This window comes from Lutjanus erythropterus, chromosome 16 (genome assembly GCF_056507025.1).
Source record: "Lutjanus erythropterus isolate fLutEry1 chromosome 16, fLutEry1.hap2, whole genome shotgun sequence".
NCBI lineage: Eukaryota > Metazoa > Chordata > Actinopteri > Lutjaniformes > Lutjanidae > Lutjanus > Lutjanus erythropterus.
In genome coordinates, this window is record NC_139332.1 from 23,698,096 (window position 1) to 23,716,724 (window position 18,629).

Sequence of the window (18,629 nt, forward strand, 5' to 3'; positions counted from 1 at the left end):
AATAGTAGTCAACACAATTCATATCTATAGTTTTCTGTGAGACCCCAAATTAACAGTTAACAGTTGCTTAAAAATCAGCCTAAAAGCTAACATTCACATTAGTCTACAGTTCCAGCCTCATTTGTGACCTCAATGTTAAGACTAAGGTCATGACCAAGCTAATGTTGATATCAAATGCATTTCATTATCTTTTTATGTCACCCACAGTTTAACTTTACTTGGAGTAATATTAAGATAGTGAATAGGTTTCTATTAAAGTCTTGCGATTAGCTTACAGAGAACAGTATATCTGTGTCTAATTAAGTTATCTTTATAGATTAGTAAAGCTAAAAGCTAACGTTAACATTAGCCTGATGCAAAGTTGACACACTTTTATGATGTGCTCTTGACTCTGGCAGATTTGGGGGGATTAATCTTCTCCAAAATGTAATATCCTACAAAATTAAGTATTTTATATCTGTATTTTAGCTTGAGATTATTGCCTTCAGATACTGCCTGTTTGTTTGTTGTAAAATACAGAATTTAAAATTATAGTTGCAAGGTCCAAAACATGTAATACAATATCTTTATAGATTAGTAAAACTAAAAGCTAATGTAAACATTAGCCTGATGCTTACATTTAATTGTCATGGAAACCAGCCCCATTGTGACCTCAGTGTTAGTGCTAAGGTCAAAACCAAGGTAATGTTGATATCAAATGTATAATTTTATGTCACTGCACAGTATAATGTTACTTGAATTAATCATAAACCTCATTACAGCACATAAATGTGCTTAAGTTTAATTGTCATGGAAACCAGTCCCATTTTGACACCGATATCAGTGCTAAAATCACAACCAGGCTAATGTTAATATCTAATATCATAATCTTGTTATGTTGGCATAAAATGTTACCTGAATTAATAGTGTGAATTAAACTATTTCACACTATTAAAGTCTGTTTCTGATAATCTTAAACAGGATTGCAATTTGGTGTCTAATTATCTTTGTTAATTAGTAAAGGCATGCTAAGTAAATGTCAACAGTTAATTGTCATGGAGAGCTGCCCCATTTGTGAGCTCAGTGTTAGTGCTATGCTCACAACTAAGCTAAGGTCAATATCAAATGTTTTATTAGAATCTTTTTTATTTCAGTTTAAAGTCACAGTATGGTTAATATACTTCATACATTTATAAAGTCTACTATTAAAGTATACTATTTCTCATTACCTATCATAAGGTTATCTTTGTCAATTAACTTGGGGATACTGATGTTCTACTCTAAACTTCACCAGACACTGTTTTAATAACAAAATGGCAGGGATGTTGTACTCGACATTATTGATTATTTAAGGTGTTGCTCAGCAGTCAACAGTATTGAAAGGCAATACAACGGTAGATGTGGCGCTTCAAATCAACGTTGATTGAATCCGGCCAGGACATGTGGGGGATGGGGGGTGCTGGGATGAAAGGGTGGGAGAGCTGTGTCAAATTCACCATAAAGACATGGAGAATACCGGAAGTGTGGCGATTTGGGTTTAAACAATAAGAGCATAACGGTCCCCGAATTTTAAATTTTCAACGACGACTGTTTATTACAGCTTTGTTTGTAGCTCGACTACCATTGTGTTTGCGTCTATTACATTAACTATTAGACTTCATAAACGGAACAGTGGGGTTATTTACGAACCCTATGTGGGATTAGTTCTAATAAGGAGTTTTAGTAGCCGTCTTATTTTGAAACGTAACCAGAAATATACGTATTCACAGTCGCCATCTTGACTTGTAGTTTGATCGTCAGAGAAAGACAGAGGGAAAAGGGAGCGAGTGGATAACGGGAACTGGGTCGGTTTGGAAATTATTAAATCAAACAGAGGGAAACGTGGCAGAGCGTGGAAGCGTGGAAACGTGTGAAAGGTAAGCGGAATAAGTATTCGTCTTTATGTGGTATTTGTGCAACTTCTGGGAGTGTTGGTGATAGTTTCTCCCGTTAGGAAGATGTGAAACATCATCAGAAGTATTTGGGAAGGAGCAGTGAACTGTTGGGCGGTGCACTCCTGCAGCCAGACACTCAATATTTAGTTGTGTGTGGCTGTGGTTCGTATTTATTATTCTATCTAGATGTAAACATTGATTTTATTATATTGTCAAACTAATTAAATGACACAATGTAGCACACATTAGTGAATATAATATCTGAAAAAGCTATTGTTTCACAAGGATCTCATATCACAGACAAAAATACTTAATTTAAGCAACATTTACTGTGATTTGACAGTTTAAACCTGCAAGTAGGGCTTATTAATAAGCTATGTCTGCTGCCAGATAACAAAATTAAATGAACATCAAAGGCCAACACTTGTTGCATAAGTTATGAAGCAGATTTAGGAGACATCCTGTGTGGAGGTCCCTTTCTGCAGCCTCACAGTGGGCGACTGCTGTGAGTTACAGGGAAGATGATAAAAGGGCAATTGTCCCAAATTTAACCCACTGGCCAAACATGGAAAGGCTATGCAGCATATTGCAAGGGCCATTGAATAATGTTTCTTTATAATCTAACCTTGGACAATGCTCCTTTTGTCTTCTTTCAACTGTGCTATCTCTGTATGTTATTTCAGCTGCCCTTGAATGTTTTTATGTGATGATAAATTGTTTCTTCTTCCAAACTAACGGTCACAAGTTCACATAAGTACAACGATTTGGTGCCAAGCTTAATTTTATTCTCTAGAACAATGTGGGAGACATTTACCTCTGCAACCAGAATTAAACCTGCATCTCAAAAGTATTTGGGTTTCATAACGGCAGCTTCTCATTGGAAAAGTGGTGAAAACATTTTAAATATAGCATACACTTAAACTGATGTTATTTTTTTTATGTGGCTAAAATACATTTCGTTGCTGACCCTATCCACAGCAGCACATTGCTTGACAACCTTTTCTGGTGGGGAACCGCTGTTATATAAAGCAAATATCACACTCTCAAAACCAACCAGACTCCTTTGGAAAAAAAATAATTTTACCTTGCAGAACACAAGAGTTGCTGGTCTACTACTGGCTTGATCTGTTAGTGGTTTGTGTAATTCTGTGACTTTAGGAAATTCGAACGAACCTTTTAAAATACCGAAGGCACACAGTAACACAAACAAACAGCTTGAGACAGTGTAGATTAGCAACTCCTGTGTACTTTGGAAAGAGCAATATTTGGCTTATTTAGTAGCAGTTTACCATTGGCAAAGGCTGTCTGACAGCCAGGTAAAGCAGTGAAAATATTCTAAAAATAGGCCAGTGGACCCACAAACTGATATTGATTTTTGTTGGTGGCTGCTGGCCCTGTCCACAGTAGTTCATTACTTAGCTTCCTTCACCAGTACTCCAGCCTTTTTTCCAAATTGCGATGTGCCAACAACCATCTACTGTAGGTAGTACATTGACTTTGAATAAGTACCTCATACAACCTCACATCAAAAATTCCCAACTCCCTTTAAAGTGTCCACTTCTTCTCTGTGTCTTTAGGCTGGGATCATCTGCTTCCACTTCTTGTCAGATGGAGGAGTAGCTGGTGGAGTGCTGGAATGAGTGAAAGGAGAGACGGGGATGAAGATGCTCTCCGCTTTCCTCCTGCACCTCTTCATCCATCCCATTAACTTCATTTAGAGTTCAGCTGGTGTTTTTACAAGACCAGACTGTGAAATAACATACATATACATCTTTTTATTACCTCTTACTTGTCTGCTGGCAGAGCAAACTCATTGGCATTTTGGCACAACTCCCAATATTTGCTTCCACTTTTTATAGACAGACAGTCTTTATTGAAATCATGGCGAACATGTGCCCATATGGCCGCTTCACCCATGCCGTGGTGCGGGGCATCCCAGAGACCTTTGGGAAAGCGGTGGGTGATGGCCGTGAGAATGGGGAGACATCAGTGGACCTGGCCAAAGCTCAGCGTCAGTTTGGTTGCCTGACAGGAGCCCTGAGGCAGAAGGTGGGCCTGCAGCTGATTGAGATCCCCCCTGACCCTGAGCTGCCAGAGAGCTGGAGGATAGAGGACGTGGCAGTGATCCAGGGAGACACGGCGCTCATCACCAGGCCCTTCAAACAGCAGAGACGCAGTGAGGTAACACAGTGGAGGAGACAATGGCTTTAGGTTAACCATTTCTGCACCCTAATCCTCTGCACTTAATCTGTCTTTGTGAGATAAAGAGCAATTAGTAGTTGCAGCGTTTCAGTTCATATCAGCATGCTTGCAGCATATACTTCACTTGTTTAAGATAGAACTTAGTTACCATCATTGTCACGTGGTCAAACAGATGATTGTTTCATGTCGGTGCGTTCAGTACAAGAGATGATCGAAGAGATGACCTTGGATTTCTGTTTGTTTGAACAAGGGCTATAAAGGTAGACTAACTTCACATTAATTAACGAAGGAAAAACAAGCAGTAAAAACAAAAACACATTAACTTTGCTGAGGACAATACAAGCCATCTGCATAAAAAAACAAACCCTTATCTGTAGATCACTGGTGTGTGTGTGGGGGTATGCCACCATTTGAGACCATTGTGGACCACTGAGGACATTGTCAGTTTATCAGGGTTTTTAATTTTGGTCTCAATTTGAGAATCATTACACCCTAAACTCAAATCACTTGTATTAGGAAGTCCATATTTTCTTCTTCTTCTTTAATCTTGGATGTCAAAGGTTCCTACATTACTTAATTTTAGGGGTCTGTAATGTGTGAATGATTTCCAAAGAAATTCATAGAAAGAATTTGGTTGTAATTACAATGAAAATAACGTTCAGAAGATACATCTCCAATTAATAACTGGCTATGCTTTATTTTACTGTAAAATCCTTTAGTTTACTTGCAGGTTCAGTAGTAAGAACTACGTAATTTGGTTCCAATTTTAGACAAAATACAACATAGACTCCAGAAAAGTTGGGACGCTGGACACTTTGGAAAACCGTTGTCAGTAAACACAGTTTGTTGTTGCATCTACAAATGCAAGTTAAGACTCTACCCTGCAAAGTGAAAGCCATAAATCAATAACATCCTGAAACACTGCAGACTTCTCTGGGCCTGAGCTCATCTGAGATGGACTGATGCAAAGTGGCCTGACCATTAAACATTTCAGATTTTTTGGGAAATCGTGGATGTCCTGTCCACCAGGCTAAGGAGGAAAAGGACCATCCAGTGTCAATGGCACCATGGGTAATTTGTCACATCTGTGTAGGTGCCATTAATGCTTAAAGGTCCATACAGGGTTTGGCAGAACATGTGCTGCCATCCATGCTGATGTCTTTTTCAGAGACATCCCTCCTTATTTTAGCAAGAATAACTGTACTTTTACAAAAACAATAAAGATAATTATTTCTTGTCTTTGTACTGTATTCGGTTGAATATAGGTCAAAGGATTTGCAAATCTTGCCTTCTGTTTTTATTTATGTTACATTCCTTGAATGTACCATCAACAGAAGGAAAGCTTTCAAAACAGCTTGCAGCTGCATTTTCATGTGATCTTCAAGAAATTAAAGAATTAAATCCAGAAAATCTGGAGAAACATGCATATGGTGACCACTTGTACGTATGTTCACTGACCCTGTTAGTCAAACTGAATTAACTTGAACATGAATCTTGTGTTTCTTTCTCTGCTGCCTTCCTCATCTCTCCAGGCGGAGGCAGTGAGGAGGGTGATGTCCGAGCTGAACCTGACCGTGGTAGAGATGGGAGCTGAGGAGGGGGACTCTGCAGGGGCCACGCTGGAGGGCAGTGACGTCCTCTTCACAGGGAGGGAGTTCTTTGTCGGCATCTCGTCTCACACCAACCGCAGAGGGGCAGAAGTGTTGGCAGACACCTTCAGGGTAAGAGGCATTAAGAGAAGTTGTAGCTATGACTTATCTCAACGTGAGTCCGTGAAGCGGACAGACAACTTAACTTTTCCTGCTTGGGGCCTTTTGTCATGAATGTGTGTGTCTGTATGCAATAGAAACTAAGTCACTGCCAGTTTAATATACAAAGGCGGCAAAAGTAAAAACATTCTTTGCTCATGTAGAAGTACAGATATTTGTGTAAAAAGACTGTTAAATGTAGAAGTACTGATTTAACTTCTTTCCTCAAGTAAAAGTGAAAAAATACAGGCTCAGAAATGTACTCAAAAGTATAGAGATTAAAAAGTACTGTTTCTGTGCAAAGCTAGTTGATCCTCACCTTTTCTCAGCGGCTAAGTCTCCCTCTCTGTCTGTTTTGTGTCTTAATTCATTGTTTTTCATCTCGTTACATAATTTTTCGTCTTATGTCATTTTTTGTATTGTTATGGCTACCGTGCATGATATGCACGGATGGATATACCAAGGAATTGTCTTTTTTTATGTAATATTGTCCCATCCCATTTAGTTTGAAATAATAAAAAATAAAAATAATCAAAAAGTAACAAGACTGTTTCGAAGATGTAAGGAGCAGAAAGTACAGATATTTGTGCTAAAATGTAAGGAGTAAAATTTGTCAGAAAAACAAACACTGAAGTAAAGTGCAGATACCTGAAAACTACTTTAATACAGTATTTGTACGTAGTTGCTTCCCACCTCTGTTAATATATTGCATTTTTGATGATGGTACAAACTTCTGACTCTTTAAAAAACAGACAAAAGTTCCCCAATAAACCATAAAATAGCAGTGTATCAGGTTTTAGCCAGTGTATCAGGTTTTAGCCAGTGCAACAAAGACAGTGTTGGTGCCAAGATGCTTGTCAGAAATCTGCCCCAGCTGCCAAAGTGAGCAGGTGGCCATTTGCTGTATTGCATTTGGGGAATTATAGCCTGTAAACATTGATGAATGAGGTCGTTCCACTGGCCAAATAATGGAGGCCACGCAGCAGAGGGCCCCTCAGGCCCAACACGACCCACCCATTAGTATTGATTCCTTCACTTCTCTTAAGTGCATTATACACACTTCTGCTTTTCTTAACACGTGTGTGTGTGTGTGTGTGTGTGTGTGTGTGTGTGTGTGTGTGTGTGTGTGTGTGTGTGTGTGTGTGTCTGGTATGAATTAGTGTGGGTGGGAGGGTTCATGTGGTCAGAATGGGGGGATAAAAGAGGAAGACCAGCGTTTACTCAGATATCCTTTGCATCGTATTTCCAACATTTTGAATGCTCTTCAGTTGTTATTCAGTACAATATTTTACAAGTACTTATTACATATTTATAACCATGTATGTGTCATTGTAATGATAACACTAAGTGGCCAAGTTGCTTATGTTCCCTATATATTTTCAACTGAGAGAGAGATGTGATTATAGTGAACCCTCAGTTTGATTCAGATGTTTGTATTTTTAGTTAGGGATGGAAATGTTGGTCACCACTTTGGTCCAGACTGAAATATCTCAACAACTGTGGCTGGATTGCAATGAAATTTGATACAGACATTCATGTCGCCCAGAGGATTCCTGCTGACTGCCTTCTCTACCATGGGGTTGATATTTGTGGTTTTGGGTGAAATGTTTCAACGAATACTGAAACATCTGAAATTCCATCAGATTAACATTTAAATTTGTCCAATAATTTGTCCAAATATCCTAAAAACAAATGATACCCCCATCAGTCTTATTTTGTGTTGAATGCTAATTCATGTTAAAAATCTAAAATAAGATGGTAAATATTATACTTGCTAACCATCAGCATGCTAACATTAGCATTTAGCTCAAAGCACCACTGTGTCTAAGTGCAACTTCTCTGAGCTGCGAGCACGGCTGTTGACTCTTTTAATTATTTATCTGACAGTACTGACGTTTGATTGATTCCACATAGTACCTCAAACAGGAAACCATATGACAAACACACAGAGCATCATTCAGGGTTCATACAAAGTCTTCAAAGTTTGGAAAATGCTTAATTTTGACCGTTCTCAATTTTATTGAGGTTAGGAATATTTTATTAATTATTTTCTGGAGTTTTTGAACAGCAGCTTCTGGAGTTAGACTTTAAATAGTGGGTATGTTCTTTTTTTAATATACTCTGACTACCAACATATACAATGATTTGTGTCTGTCTTCTGGTAATACTTTTGTAATGTTTTGAATGCAGGACATCATGTGTAACAGAGCATTTCTATGCTGTGGTATTTTTCTAATTTTACTTAAGAAAAAGGTCTGAGTAATTCTTCCACCACTGCTAATGATACCTATAGCACTTTCAAAACTGTTAACACAGGGTGTGGTAGTCACACTGCATATTTTATAGGCTAACATCATACAGTTAAATTAAGAAATATTCACCACCTTTGGTCAGAGAGGAACTTCTGTCACTGCAGAGGGAAACAAAAGTTTGACAGCTTATAGCCTTGTACAGCCCACGTCTGTCTCGCCTTTCTCAAAACTACAGAATAAATGAATTACTGCAGCTGCATTAAGCCCAATAAAAGGAACAATCAGACCAAGAGGAGGTAACTGCTTGACTGCCTCTGATCTCTTACAAGAAACTTGAGAATCACTCAGCAGGCTGCTTTGTGTCGAGCCTAAGTGGTCAAACACTTGAATAGAAGAGAGTCGCGTTAACGTTATTAGTAACACTTGAGCTTTTCCGACTATGACGGAATGTCCGCTGTTAAAAAAAAAAAGTCTCGTGGGCGATGACCACACAACTAGACGAGGGGACGTGTCTTGTTTAAAGGGACAGTGTGTTGATTAAACCTTTCAACCTCCCGTCTGCTCAGGACTTTGCTGTGTCCACTGTCCCCGTCTGTGGTGGAGCCCGGCTGAAAAACATCTGCTCCATGGGAGGTCCAGACACAATCATCATCAGCAGCACAGACGGGGCCAAGAAGACACTCCGGGTGAGTATGTGTGTGTGTTTACAGTGAATATTGGTGTGTGCATGTAGTGTTAGATGAGATGATTGGTAGCATTTGCGATTAAAGGTGCACATGGAATAATTTGAGTTTAAAATATTCAAAAATTAATCAAAATTATCAAGAGCATGTAAACAGTTTTGACATTATGTTAAAGACGTTTATGTATTGTGTTGCTTAGATATCTACTGACTTTAGCATGCTAAACAGTTAGCACCAACCTGTCCTGTCTCATTACACCACATTGTACTTCAAGGCGTGGTAGTCTGACTGATAACTCAGGCCCTGTAGTTTCAGCTGGCAGATGTGTGCGAGCAGCGAGTTTGTCACATTCCCCTGCTCTCTTACCTTTTCAAATTCAAGTCTCTACCTTTTACTGAACTAAGATGAGCTTTAATTTCCATGTAAAGTCATAAAAAACATTCAAATTCTATGAAATGTGTGAATTTTGGATGAAGATTTGGTCTCGAGGATGCTGGTTAAATAATATATTGACAGCTTCCTTTTCACAGTATTAGAAAACCAGGTATTAGCCAGGCCCTTAATCAATATTGGCCTCATTATCTATCATACATAAACACCTTTCCACTCTGTGTACACGTGTTAGTATTTTGTGTCTCTGTCCTCTGTCCTAATGTGAACTGCACACATCATACTTCCTAACTGCTGAGGTCATATTAATAATGGCTCTGATGTTGCCTTGGAGTCTGTGTGTAATGCTGGGAGTGGTCTGCTGCAGTATGTGTGTGTGTGTGTGTGTGTATGTGTAGCAGTCAGGGTGGTGCGCTGTAACATTAAGTGCGTCTGTTTGTTTCCAGATGATGGAACAGCTGACTGATCACCACTATGAAGTGCTCACTGTTCCAGAGGAATCTGCAGCAAACTGCGTCTACATCAAAGGTCCGTCTAATCGGGACTTCCTGCTCCACCGACCTGCAGAGGAATGTCCTGACAGCGTCTCTGTGAGTACAGCTGAGGATTTAGTTCTTTTTATTGCAGGCCCCAGTTTTAAAAAGAGCCTCATATTTATTAAATTAAAGCATTATGGCAGCATTATTCGATTTCAGTTTGCCTTTTGCAGTTTAATATTGTGTTATCCTAAAGTTGAGGGGCTCACAGGAGACAGATCCTGACTTTTAGTTCCTAGTAGAGGTTAAGCTGCAAAAACACAGGATCCTACAGTAGGTAACTAATTATTTAGACCCCACTGCCTGGTAAACTCCCAAGTCTTTCAAACTCCATATTTTTAACATAAGCCCTTTTTACACAGAAATCCTACAATACTGCTGTAAAGAAGACCCGTCATTACGCCAGCTTTGGCCCAAATAATGCTGCACCTGGTGTGCATGAATGGCCTCGTGTAATACACCAGAATCTACATCGATGTGCAGTGGCTTTTACTGTCCCTGTTAAATGGCAATTGATCTTGTCTTCTGCTTAGAGGTTAAGGTACTCCTCGTGTCCTCAACTTGCAGTTGCTGTTCTATTTCTTTGAGTTAGCTGCAAACTGTTGCTAGCTGTTGCACACCTCTGTCCTATCCTGCTAGTTCTTTCTTTTTTTACACAGAACAACAATTCGTGCTCCCTGACAACATAATCAGGGTTATTTTTTCCAACTTTAGGAAGCTCTGCCAGAGCCACAGAATATTTAATACAACAGTTTTCACAAGCCGAGTAGTGCTACCACGACAAATAGCCTGATCCGCATGTGTAAAATTGGTGGATTGCCCCTTTAATGCCCATAGATTGTTTAAACCTGGAGGATAAAGGCTTTTATTTAACAGTACTGGAAGTCCCTCTCTTTAGAGCAGTTATTTCAGAACTTTATCAGTGATAAGTAGCAACAGAGAGACTGTGACTTGACCTAAAGGCAACCTCCCCTTGTGTTCTTGAATGCCCCCATGGTAAATAAAATATATGTTGCCCTCTAAAGTTCCCTTCTAAAGGACAAAACATGATAAAGTGTCCTCCTAAGGTGCCCTTCCAGAAAATGCAGTGAGAGCCATATAAGCTGCCCTACATACCAAAAATTATTTGGCTTCTACTTGTCTTTAAATTGTAGTACAGTTCCTTGTGTTTTTAATGCGGAGTTGTAGTTGTTGTATAATAAAAACAACTTTAATCTAAACCAGGAATTGGAACTTTTTAACCTTAATGTATCACTGCTTTTGCTGTGCTGGTGCTCCTTTTATTTTTCAATCCCCCTCTGTCTCTCAGAGAGCCCTGTTATGTTTGATGCTGGTCGCTTACAGAGAGCAGAGATCTTGACAGAAATGTATCAGTACTTGATAATTATGCACCGACAGTTGCCTTTTTGGATCCGAAAGCTGAAATATCTTGTGAAGCCGTTCTGTCACTCATCCTGCATTGTTGACTTGTTAAAAATGTGCGTAGGTGGGAGAACAGAGGTTGAGATATCTTGAAAATTTTAAGCTCTCAGGAGTTAATATTTTTTTTTCAGCATAGTGTCCATGTGTTGATAGGGGACTCTTGACCAGGGCTCAGCGATATCACAGTATCAGTGTGTATTTTCCAGTATTTCTCTTCCACATACCACTTACCGCTTTCCAGTGGCTCCCTGCGGCTTTGACAAATAATTATTATAGAAATGAATAATAGTTTCTTCTTCACATTTTATTTTTCATTCATTATTGTTGTAGGCCTAAAGTGATTCTTACATTCTCCGACTGTAAAAACATACATGTATGTACATGAGGCGAGATTAATAATTTGCTGTTTGTCAAACAAAACCTATGATAATGTAAAATGTTGTTAATTTGCAAGTACAGTTTGTCTGTTCTTTAACAGAACTCTGATCAACTGTTAAAACAATAAGATCTTTTCATTGCAAAATATTTGTACTTTACTGCTACTACTAAGTCGATAAGTAATACTTATCCCACAGCTCTACTTTGGACAACTCAGAAATCCCTGAGGTAATCATTTAGTTGCTGATGGGGAGTGATTTTGACAGAGCAGTGAAGCAGTTTTTCCTGCTGTTCTTCCTCTGAGTATCCAGTGCAGTCTGTGCCTGTGATAATGAGTGTGTGTCTGGATGAGTAAGATGTCTCCTCTGTCCTCTCTGCAGGCCTTCCAGAAGCTACAGGACTACACCCTCCTGCCGACGGCCTGCAGCGAGGCCTCCAAACTGGGAGCGTCCCTGTCCTCGTTCTGCCTCCTCATCAACAGAAAGCACACGTATTTCTGAAAACACTCCTCTAACCATCAGTATGTCACACATCATCGACCTGCACGTGATCACGGCGGGTTAAAGGGGGCCGCACATCGCAGATTTCCACAGATTAAAATTGTTGTCTATTTATTTGTAGGGGAGAAACACTGACACACAGCGTCTGTATGAGAATATGATCCAACTCTAACATCTGGTAACTGACTCTCTGTAGCTGATTCTTGGCACCGCTGCCCCCCCTGCTGAACTAACATGGCAGCACGCCGTTTTCCACTCGAAACTCAACTGTAACTGTCCAAGAAACCACTAAATTCAGCTGTAGCTCCACACTGTTTTAATTTGAACCCATGATTTTCTTCTGTTTCAGCAGATCATTACTGACCAACCACATTTAATGAAAAGTGGTTTTAGGGTTTCATCGAGTTGAAGACTTTTTAAACGCCACACAATTTAATTTCATGATCATACTGGCCAAAGTATGAAGGAAAACCAGTAGGAATGATCTGTCCTGAGTCTGGACAGATGACATGAAATTAATGAATTAACAGATTAGAAAATGATTCATTGAAGACTAAAATTGCCACTGACATTGCTGATTACAACAGGCAGGAGAAAAATTACTTTTTAAAATTTAATTCCTTCTAAAAAGGCTCCATGCAAAGGGTAACTTTGGTATTTCATTACGGAAACTCCCTGTGACACAAATCCCGTCTTTTCTCTTTTTAAAACTATTTGATTTTTAGTATCATAGTAATAAGACAGGACATGCAGTTAGGATTTTTTTTTCTATAATGAGGCCCCTGGACTAAATTTGTGTCTATGTGACTAACAGGAACAACAATTTATGACATTAGCCAAGTATTGAGGGGGGGGGGGGGGGGGTGCTGTAGTCAGCAGAGACAAAAAAAAAGAAGGCTCAGATCATTTTAAGCATTTGACAACATGGAAACAGCAAGATTTGATTTGTTTAACCTGCTCTATTATTCTCGACACACTCACCAGACTCCCTTTGAAAAAGTAAGTTTAATGTTATCTTCATTCAAATTTAACCAAAAAAATAAAATCCTCGATCGAAACAGGATTCTTTCCACAATGTTGTCAGACACTTAAAGAAAAAAAAATTCTGGGCCTGTCAGCTGCAAAACAAGCACTTTTAGTGGACACACTGTAATGGTGCAGTCTCTTGGAGGGATTATATAGAATCAGTTTGACCATTCAAAAAAAAAATGTCCCCATTAGTCACAAAGACACTGGAAAATAATTTCCAGGTTAAAAACTAAGTTACCCTTTAAAACTTGTAGATACCCTGTGGTACTCGAATCCATGCTAATGCATAGCTTGTGTTCTTAATACAACAGTTTGGTACTTACTTCAATACTCTTCCTATTAGTTTTACTGACAGTCATTTACAGAACATGTAGCTGCTAAGAATAGAAATGCAGAGTTTTTAAATAATTCTTTTAGCTTTCTTATGTATGAAGTTGTAGTAGGTGTAGTGATGCCAATAAAACCCAACAATTTAAGACAGTAATTGTTTGTGTGATTTCTGTGCCTGGTTCAAGAATCCAGGTAAGTTTTAAAAAAGCACTCGTGACATTGACAGAAATTTCTTCAAATTTATTCGTTTTGTTAGAAAGCAAACATGTTTAACGGTTGGACTTGGCAACTCTCTCCAACTCGTCCTTCTTCTTGATGGCGTAGGAGTTAGATGAACCCTGAAAGGATGAAAAATTCAGTTCAACAGACCTCACCATACATTTCACAGCAAAGTAAAATTTAAATGACTACATGTTTTGTCTTTGACTAACAAGTTCATCAGGAGCGTGCAGTTAGATTGCCACTTGTACTATATTACACGTTAGGATCAGACTGGTCATTCTATTAGCAGATAAACTCTTACCTTGGCTGCATTGATCAGCTCATCAGCCAGGCACTCGGCGATGGTCTTGATGTTCCTGAAAGCAGCTTCTCTTGCTCCTGTGCACAGCAGCCAGATGGCCTGCAAGACGAGAGACAGACAGGATATTAGTGGCTGAAACAGGCTGACACTTTGTTGGAGTAAGTACTGGCTAGCAGTTTAATGTATCTGAGTTGGTGATTGACTGGGCCACAACAGACTACAGCCAATGAATAAGCAAAGATCTTTCCTCTGCGAGCACTCTAGCACACCAGGACAATGGGTAAGTATCAAGGCGTGACTCTAGCCTCGCTTTATACAAATTATTTTACAGACATGAGATTTTTAAATGTGAAAAGATTTAAGCGTATTTAAATGAAAATAATTTAAAAATGTCTAGCTGTTAACATGTTAAAAGGAAATAAAAGTCAAAGCTAATATTCACTGTACTAAAATTAAGCTAGCAAGTTATTCCTCCCACTTTTCCAACCAATGGACACAATTTACAGTTTATCTGCCACCACATTTTGTCTGGTCCTGGTATAAGAGGATTTTGTTGTAATGCTTTATAAAGACACAAAGACTTGAGCTTGAACTTGAGTTAATGAGCGTGTTTACCTGGTTGACTCTGCGGAGGGGTGACACGTCAACAGCCTGCCTCCTGACGGTACCAGCACGACCGATACGGGTGGAGTCCTCACGGGGTCCACTGTTGATGATGGCATTAACCAAGACCTGGAGGGGGTTCTACAAACAAAATTCAACATAGTAGTAAGATATTTTGATAAATGCACAACATGTGGTAACATATCATCAAGAAAGATACCCTTACATCAATAGAAAACCTGACACAAGTAAGTAGCGTTCTAAACTCTACTGCAAGTAAGTGACCTGTGTTTGACACTTACTCCTGTATTATGCACCATGACAGGAGCAAAATGTTTTTCCAACAAATCTGGTAATGATTGTTACACAAAATTTAAGTGACAAGTAAAGATTAACTCATCTGTGTAGGGCTTGATACCAAACATTGATAGTTTTACTGCATTACTTCAATACTAGTGAGCACACAAAAATGGCTCATTATTTGATACCAAACTTTGATTCCTAAGGAGTAAATCTAATCACCATCATTGAGCATACAGCACACTTGTACCAAAATCTAGTAATGGTGCTGTCTGGCTGTCTTATGTTCCACATTGTAGAAGCATGCAGGAAAACACTTTTTGGGTTATTTGGGTGGTGTCTGTGGCATAATTAATGGCTCACTTGGATTTTTTTTTCTTCCAAGTTCAATTAACAGAAGCATAATCTGAGTGCTCTGAAGTGTCTTTAGAGTAGAACAAAGTACTATTAGATCTGTAGGGACATTAAACTGGATGAAAATGACAATTATAAGTCCATTCCTTTGCAAGAATCTGAATTTTTCAGTGTAAATGAAGAAAACAGAAACCTGTAACTTACAATTTGGGTGGCAAGTACATTTTCATTATTTTAATAATTAGCTGTGAAGTCTAATGTCTATAAATTTTCAAAAATAGTGAGCAATTATCACATTTTCCCAGAGCATCAAGTGATGTTTTCATATTACTTCTTTTCCCCAAACTAAATGACAAAAAGCAGCACATCCTCACATTTAAGAAGCTGGAACAAGTAAACATTTTACATTTTGGATTGAAAAATGATTAAAACCAATCAATTATCAAAATAGTTGTCAGTTTTCTTTTGATTGACTAATTGCTATGGCTCTAAATACAAGAATCTGTCCAGTTTCAGTTGAAGGCTGTTGGTTGCACAGTTCATCCTTTGTTGTAACATGTTTTATTGCTGCCTTTTCAAATATCAGTCTTGATCTGATGTTGCCGTCTTAATCACACTGCACAAACTGAGCAGTATTATAGGTCACAATGAATAAGGCTGACAACTGTTGTTAAAGTCAGTGGTACAGACCTCTCCGGTCAGCAGGTGGATGATCTCAAAGGCGTGCTTGACGATGCGCACGGTCATCAGCTTCTTGCCATTGTTGCGGCCGTGCATCATCATGGAGTTGGTCAGACGCTCCACGATGGGGCACTGGGCCTTACGGAAACGCTTGGCGGCATAACGTCCTCCAGAGTGTGGCAGGTACTTGGCGTACTTCTCTTTCACAGCAATGTAATCCTGCAAAGTACATAAGGTCCTTTAAGCATCAGATTTTATACAGATTTAAATACAGCAATCTTGAGGCACTGCATGTATGACCAGGTAATGTGTCTGAGTTGGTGATTGACTGGGCCACAACAGACTACAGCCAATGAATAAGCAAAGACATGTCACTCTGCGAGCACTCTAGCACACCAGGACAATAGGTCAGTGTCCAGGCGTGACTCTAGCCTCGCTTTGCATTGATAGAAAGAACAAGCAGCATCTGCCTTTTGCTGCTTACCTGCAGGGAGATGTCATTGATCTGGACATCATCAGTGCTCCACTTGCCAAAGAGCTTGATCTCTGGGGTCTCAGCGACGGTTGGGGCAGTCTCCCACTCAGTCACTAAGGAGAAAAAGTAAGCAGGTGGTCAACTAAAGGCACAGGAGCTCCAAGAAAACAGCTCAATACATTTACTTTTTTTTTGAAATACTGGACTGGGCAACTTTACAATAAACATCACATCAGCTTGTCACATATTAATATAGCAGAGGGACAAACTGGTCAGTTGTCTAGTTGATATTGATCACATTATAAAGCAAACGCAGTCTGTTCTTGTCTTATTAGTCAGTTCTAAACCAAAAAGAGGAAATAATCGTCCTGATAATTTCACAGCATCGAACAATACGATAAATCACATTCATCCCATGTAATTACACTGGAATCGATAGTTTGAGAAAGCTACACATTACCAAGTGCTAACCACCCGAAGTCTAACCTACCCTATGTTACATACACATACACACCATGACAAATACATTTCTATCTGTACCTGGCACAGACAACCTTAACATAACAAAATATAAAATCGGAACATGTGTAAAATCAGCGTCAGCCTCACTTTCATAGCTGGGCCCGACTCGAAGCCTGCTTCTCCAAAGTTAACATACCGTTAGCATACTTAAGCGATGTCAACTGACAAGCTAGCGAACGGCTGAAATTGGGGACATTTCACATTAAAAACAGCAGCTGGACTTTCTACTATGACAAATGTGGTCATATTAAGTGTACGAACACCATATTGTGTTAAATGGAGAACTGAATGTGAGATCTGTCGAGGTGGCTCGTCAACATGCCGGATCCACATGTGCTAGCAAGGTAGCCACATGCTAACGCTCAGCGCCGTTGTACTCGTAGGGCAACACTTCGTGCAAATAAAATTAACATTACAGCAAAACTTGGAGGTTTTGCTCTTATATCTCGGACAACGAGAGTAAATGCGGCCCCTAACTATCCAAGAATTGTGTTTTTAAAGACATATTTAGCGTTTAAAAGGTGAATTTTTCACTCACTTGTGTCTGCCGCTCTGTACCACACTTCTCTGAGACGGAAAAGGGCCTTTTCGGGGCGCCGCGTGCAGATATCCGGTGAGCTGGTTGGTTACTTCCTGTGCGCAATGCATGCAGGGAACTGTAGTTTTCTATGTTACAATGGCCTTGACGCTTTGCTTGGAACTGAAAGTGACAGCATTTTTTCAAAATAAAACATTACGTTTTGAAATGAATAAAACAATAAAATCAAACTAAATTAAACAAATAAGGGAATTGATACAAAGTTAATAAAGAAGCAAATTAAAATAGAAATGTCAGTTAATTTCTCATTTTATATGTTATGCTTACATTCATTTTTAATATTATTTTTGGCATATTTAGTGCCATATTAATTTATTTATTCAGTCATTTATCTATTTATTTATTTATTTATTTAATAGCACTTTAGGCAAGTAGGCATGCAGAATAAATGTATTTGTGACAATATAAATATAACCCAACATGGATATTTCAGTTTTTTTTAATCTAATAACTATAATAACATACTGTAAGAAATTAATTTTCTTTTGTAATATAATTAACATTTTAAACTATTGATAAGTGTCCCTTACAGACTTGAAACCAAGATTTAGTATGAACCTATATTTTACAGTTTGAAATTAAAATTTTCAAAAACAAACATAACACTAACAGCAATAATTGTAACTGTAAATTTTAAAGTTGGAATAACAGTTGAGACTCTATTGAGTGACTCTATTTAGCCTATTAAGACAGAAACATGGCTCTGAGAGGATTACCTATGTATATTAATATGCAGCATATAAAACAAAACAAAACACAAATATCTGAATTGAATTATATAGAACCATAATTAACACTTTCTCACTTTTTTTTTTTGCTGGTTCATTTTTGAACTGAACTGACTGGATATAATCAATCTATTGTAATAAATTAAGACAAAAAAGAGAAGTTCAAAACTGTCTTTTATTGAGGAACTGACAACATTTGACACAGTTTCATTGGCAGACCAAATACTGTAGAAATTGCAGAACAGTGGTGTCAAAATAGTAGCTTCTGTTTGAGTTTTTAAAAAAATTGTCCATATCCACGTATCTACTGTTTGTAAAGCAAGAACACAGAAGACATCCCTTACATGCCTATCTTATGTACTCAGGTCAATTATTTTGTGCAAGCAAACATTAAAACAAAGGATGCAACAATATTAAAATAATACTGCAAATTCAACAACATTAAAACAGTTAAAATCATCC

At 38.6% G+C, this 18,629-nt stretch overlaps 2 protein-coding genes and 2 non-coding genes across 5 annotated transcripts; 1 reads left to right on the forward strand and 3 right to left on the reverse strand.

Annotated features, from left to right (window-relative positions):
• Nucleotides 1-1,747: 1,747 nt before the first annotated feature.
• Nucleotides 1,748-12,623, forward strand: ddah2 (DDAH family member 2, ADMA-independent). Of its 2 annotated transcripts, XM_084739844.1 has the most exons (7): nucleotides 1,748-1,895; nucleotides 3,491-4,094; nucleotides 5,648-5,836; nucleotides 8,682-8,801; nucleotides 9,635-9,778; nucleotides 11,905-12,044; nucleotides 12,146-12,623. In XM_084739844.1, the coding sequence occupies exons 2-6, from the start codon at nucleotides 3,795-3,797 to the stop codon at nucleotides 12,022-12,024; spliced, it is 873 nt and encodes a 290-aa protein (XP_084595970.1). In that variant the 5' UTR covers nucleotides 1,748-1,895; nucleotides 3,491-3,794; the 3' UTR covers nucleotides 12,025-12,044; nucleotides 12,146-12,623. The 2 variants fall into 2 exon arrangements, with proteins under 2 accessions (XP_084595970.1, XP_084595969.1); XM_084739843.1 differs by having other exon boundaries at nucleotides 11,905-12,623.
• Nucleotides 12,624-13,608: 985 nt separating this feature from the next.
• Nucleotides 13,609-17,491, reverse strand: rps5 (ribosomal protein S5). The gene is made up of 6 exons (XM_084739094.1): nucleotides 17,380-17,491; nucleotides 16,329-16,432; nucleotides 15,854-16,063; nucleotides 14,522-14,650; nucleotides 13,907-14,005; nucleotides 13,609-13,721 (listed from the first exon to the last, which is right to left on the reverse strand). Coding segments are annotated over exons 1-6 (612 nt in total). The 5' UTR covers nucleotides 17,381-17,491; the 3' UTR covers nucleotides 13,609-13,652.
• Nucleotides 14,085-14,217, reverse strand: LOC146313124 (small nucleolar RNA SNORA3/SNORA45 family). The gene has a single exon (XR_014772125.1). It is a non-coding gene; the product is annotated as a small nucleolar RNA SNORA3/SNORA45 family (small nucleolar RNA).
• LOC146313125 (small nucleolar RNA SNORA3/SNORA45 family) lies at nucleotides 16,149-16,282 on the reverse strand. Its single transcript, XR_014772126.1, has one exon. It is a non-coding gene; the product is annotated as a small nucleolar RNA SNORA3/SNORA45 family (small nucleolar RNA).
• Nucleotides 17,492-18,629: the final 1,138 nt, after the last annotated feature.

Coding starts and splice junctions, on each gene's coding strand:
- ddah2 (XM_084739843.1), top strand. CDS start 3,795: ATGGCGAACATGTGCCCATATGGCCGCTTCACCCATGCCGTGGTGCGG. Junction 4,095..5,647: donor AACAGCAGAGACGCAGTGAG/GTAACACAGTGG, acceptor TCATCTCTCCAG/GCGGAGGCAGTGAGGAGGGT. Junction 8,802..9,634: donor GGGCCAAGAAGACACTCCGG/GTGAGTATGTGT, acceptor GTTTGTTTCCAG/ATGATGGAACAGCTGACTGA.
- rps5 (XM_084739094.1), bottom strand. Junction 14,006..14,521: donor CCCTCCGCAGAGTCAACCAG/GTAAACACGCTC, acceptor CTCGTCTTGCAG/GCCATCTGGCTGCTGTGCAC. Junction 13,722..13,906: donor AGCTGATCAATGCAGCCAAG/GTAAGAGTTTAT, acceptor TCATCCTTTCAG/GGTTCATCTAACTCCTACGC.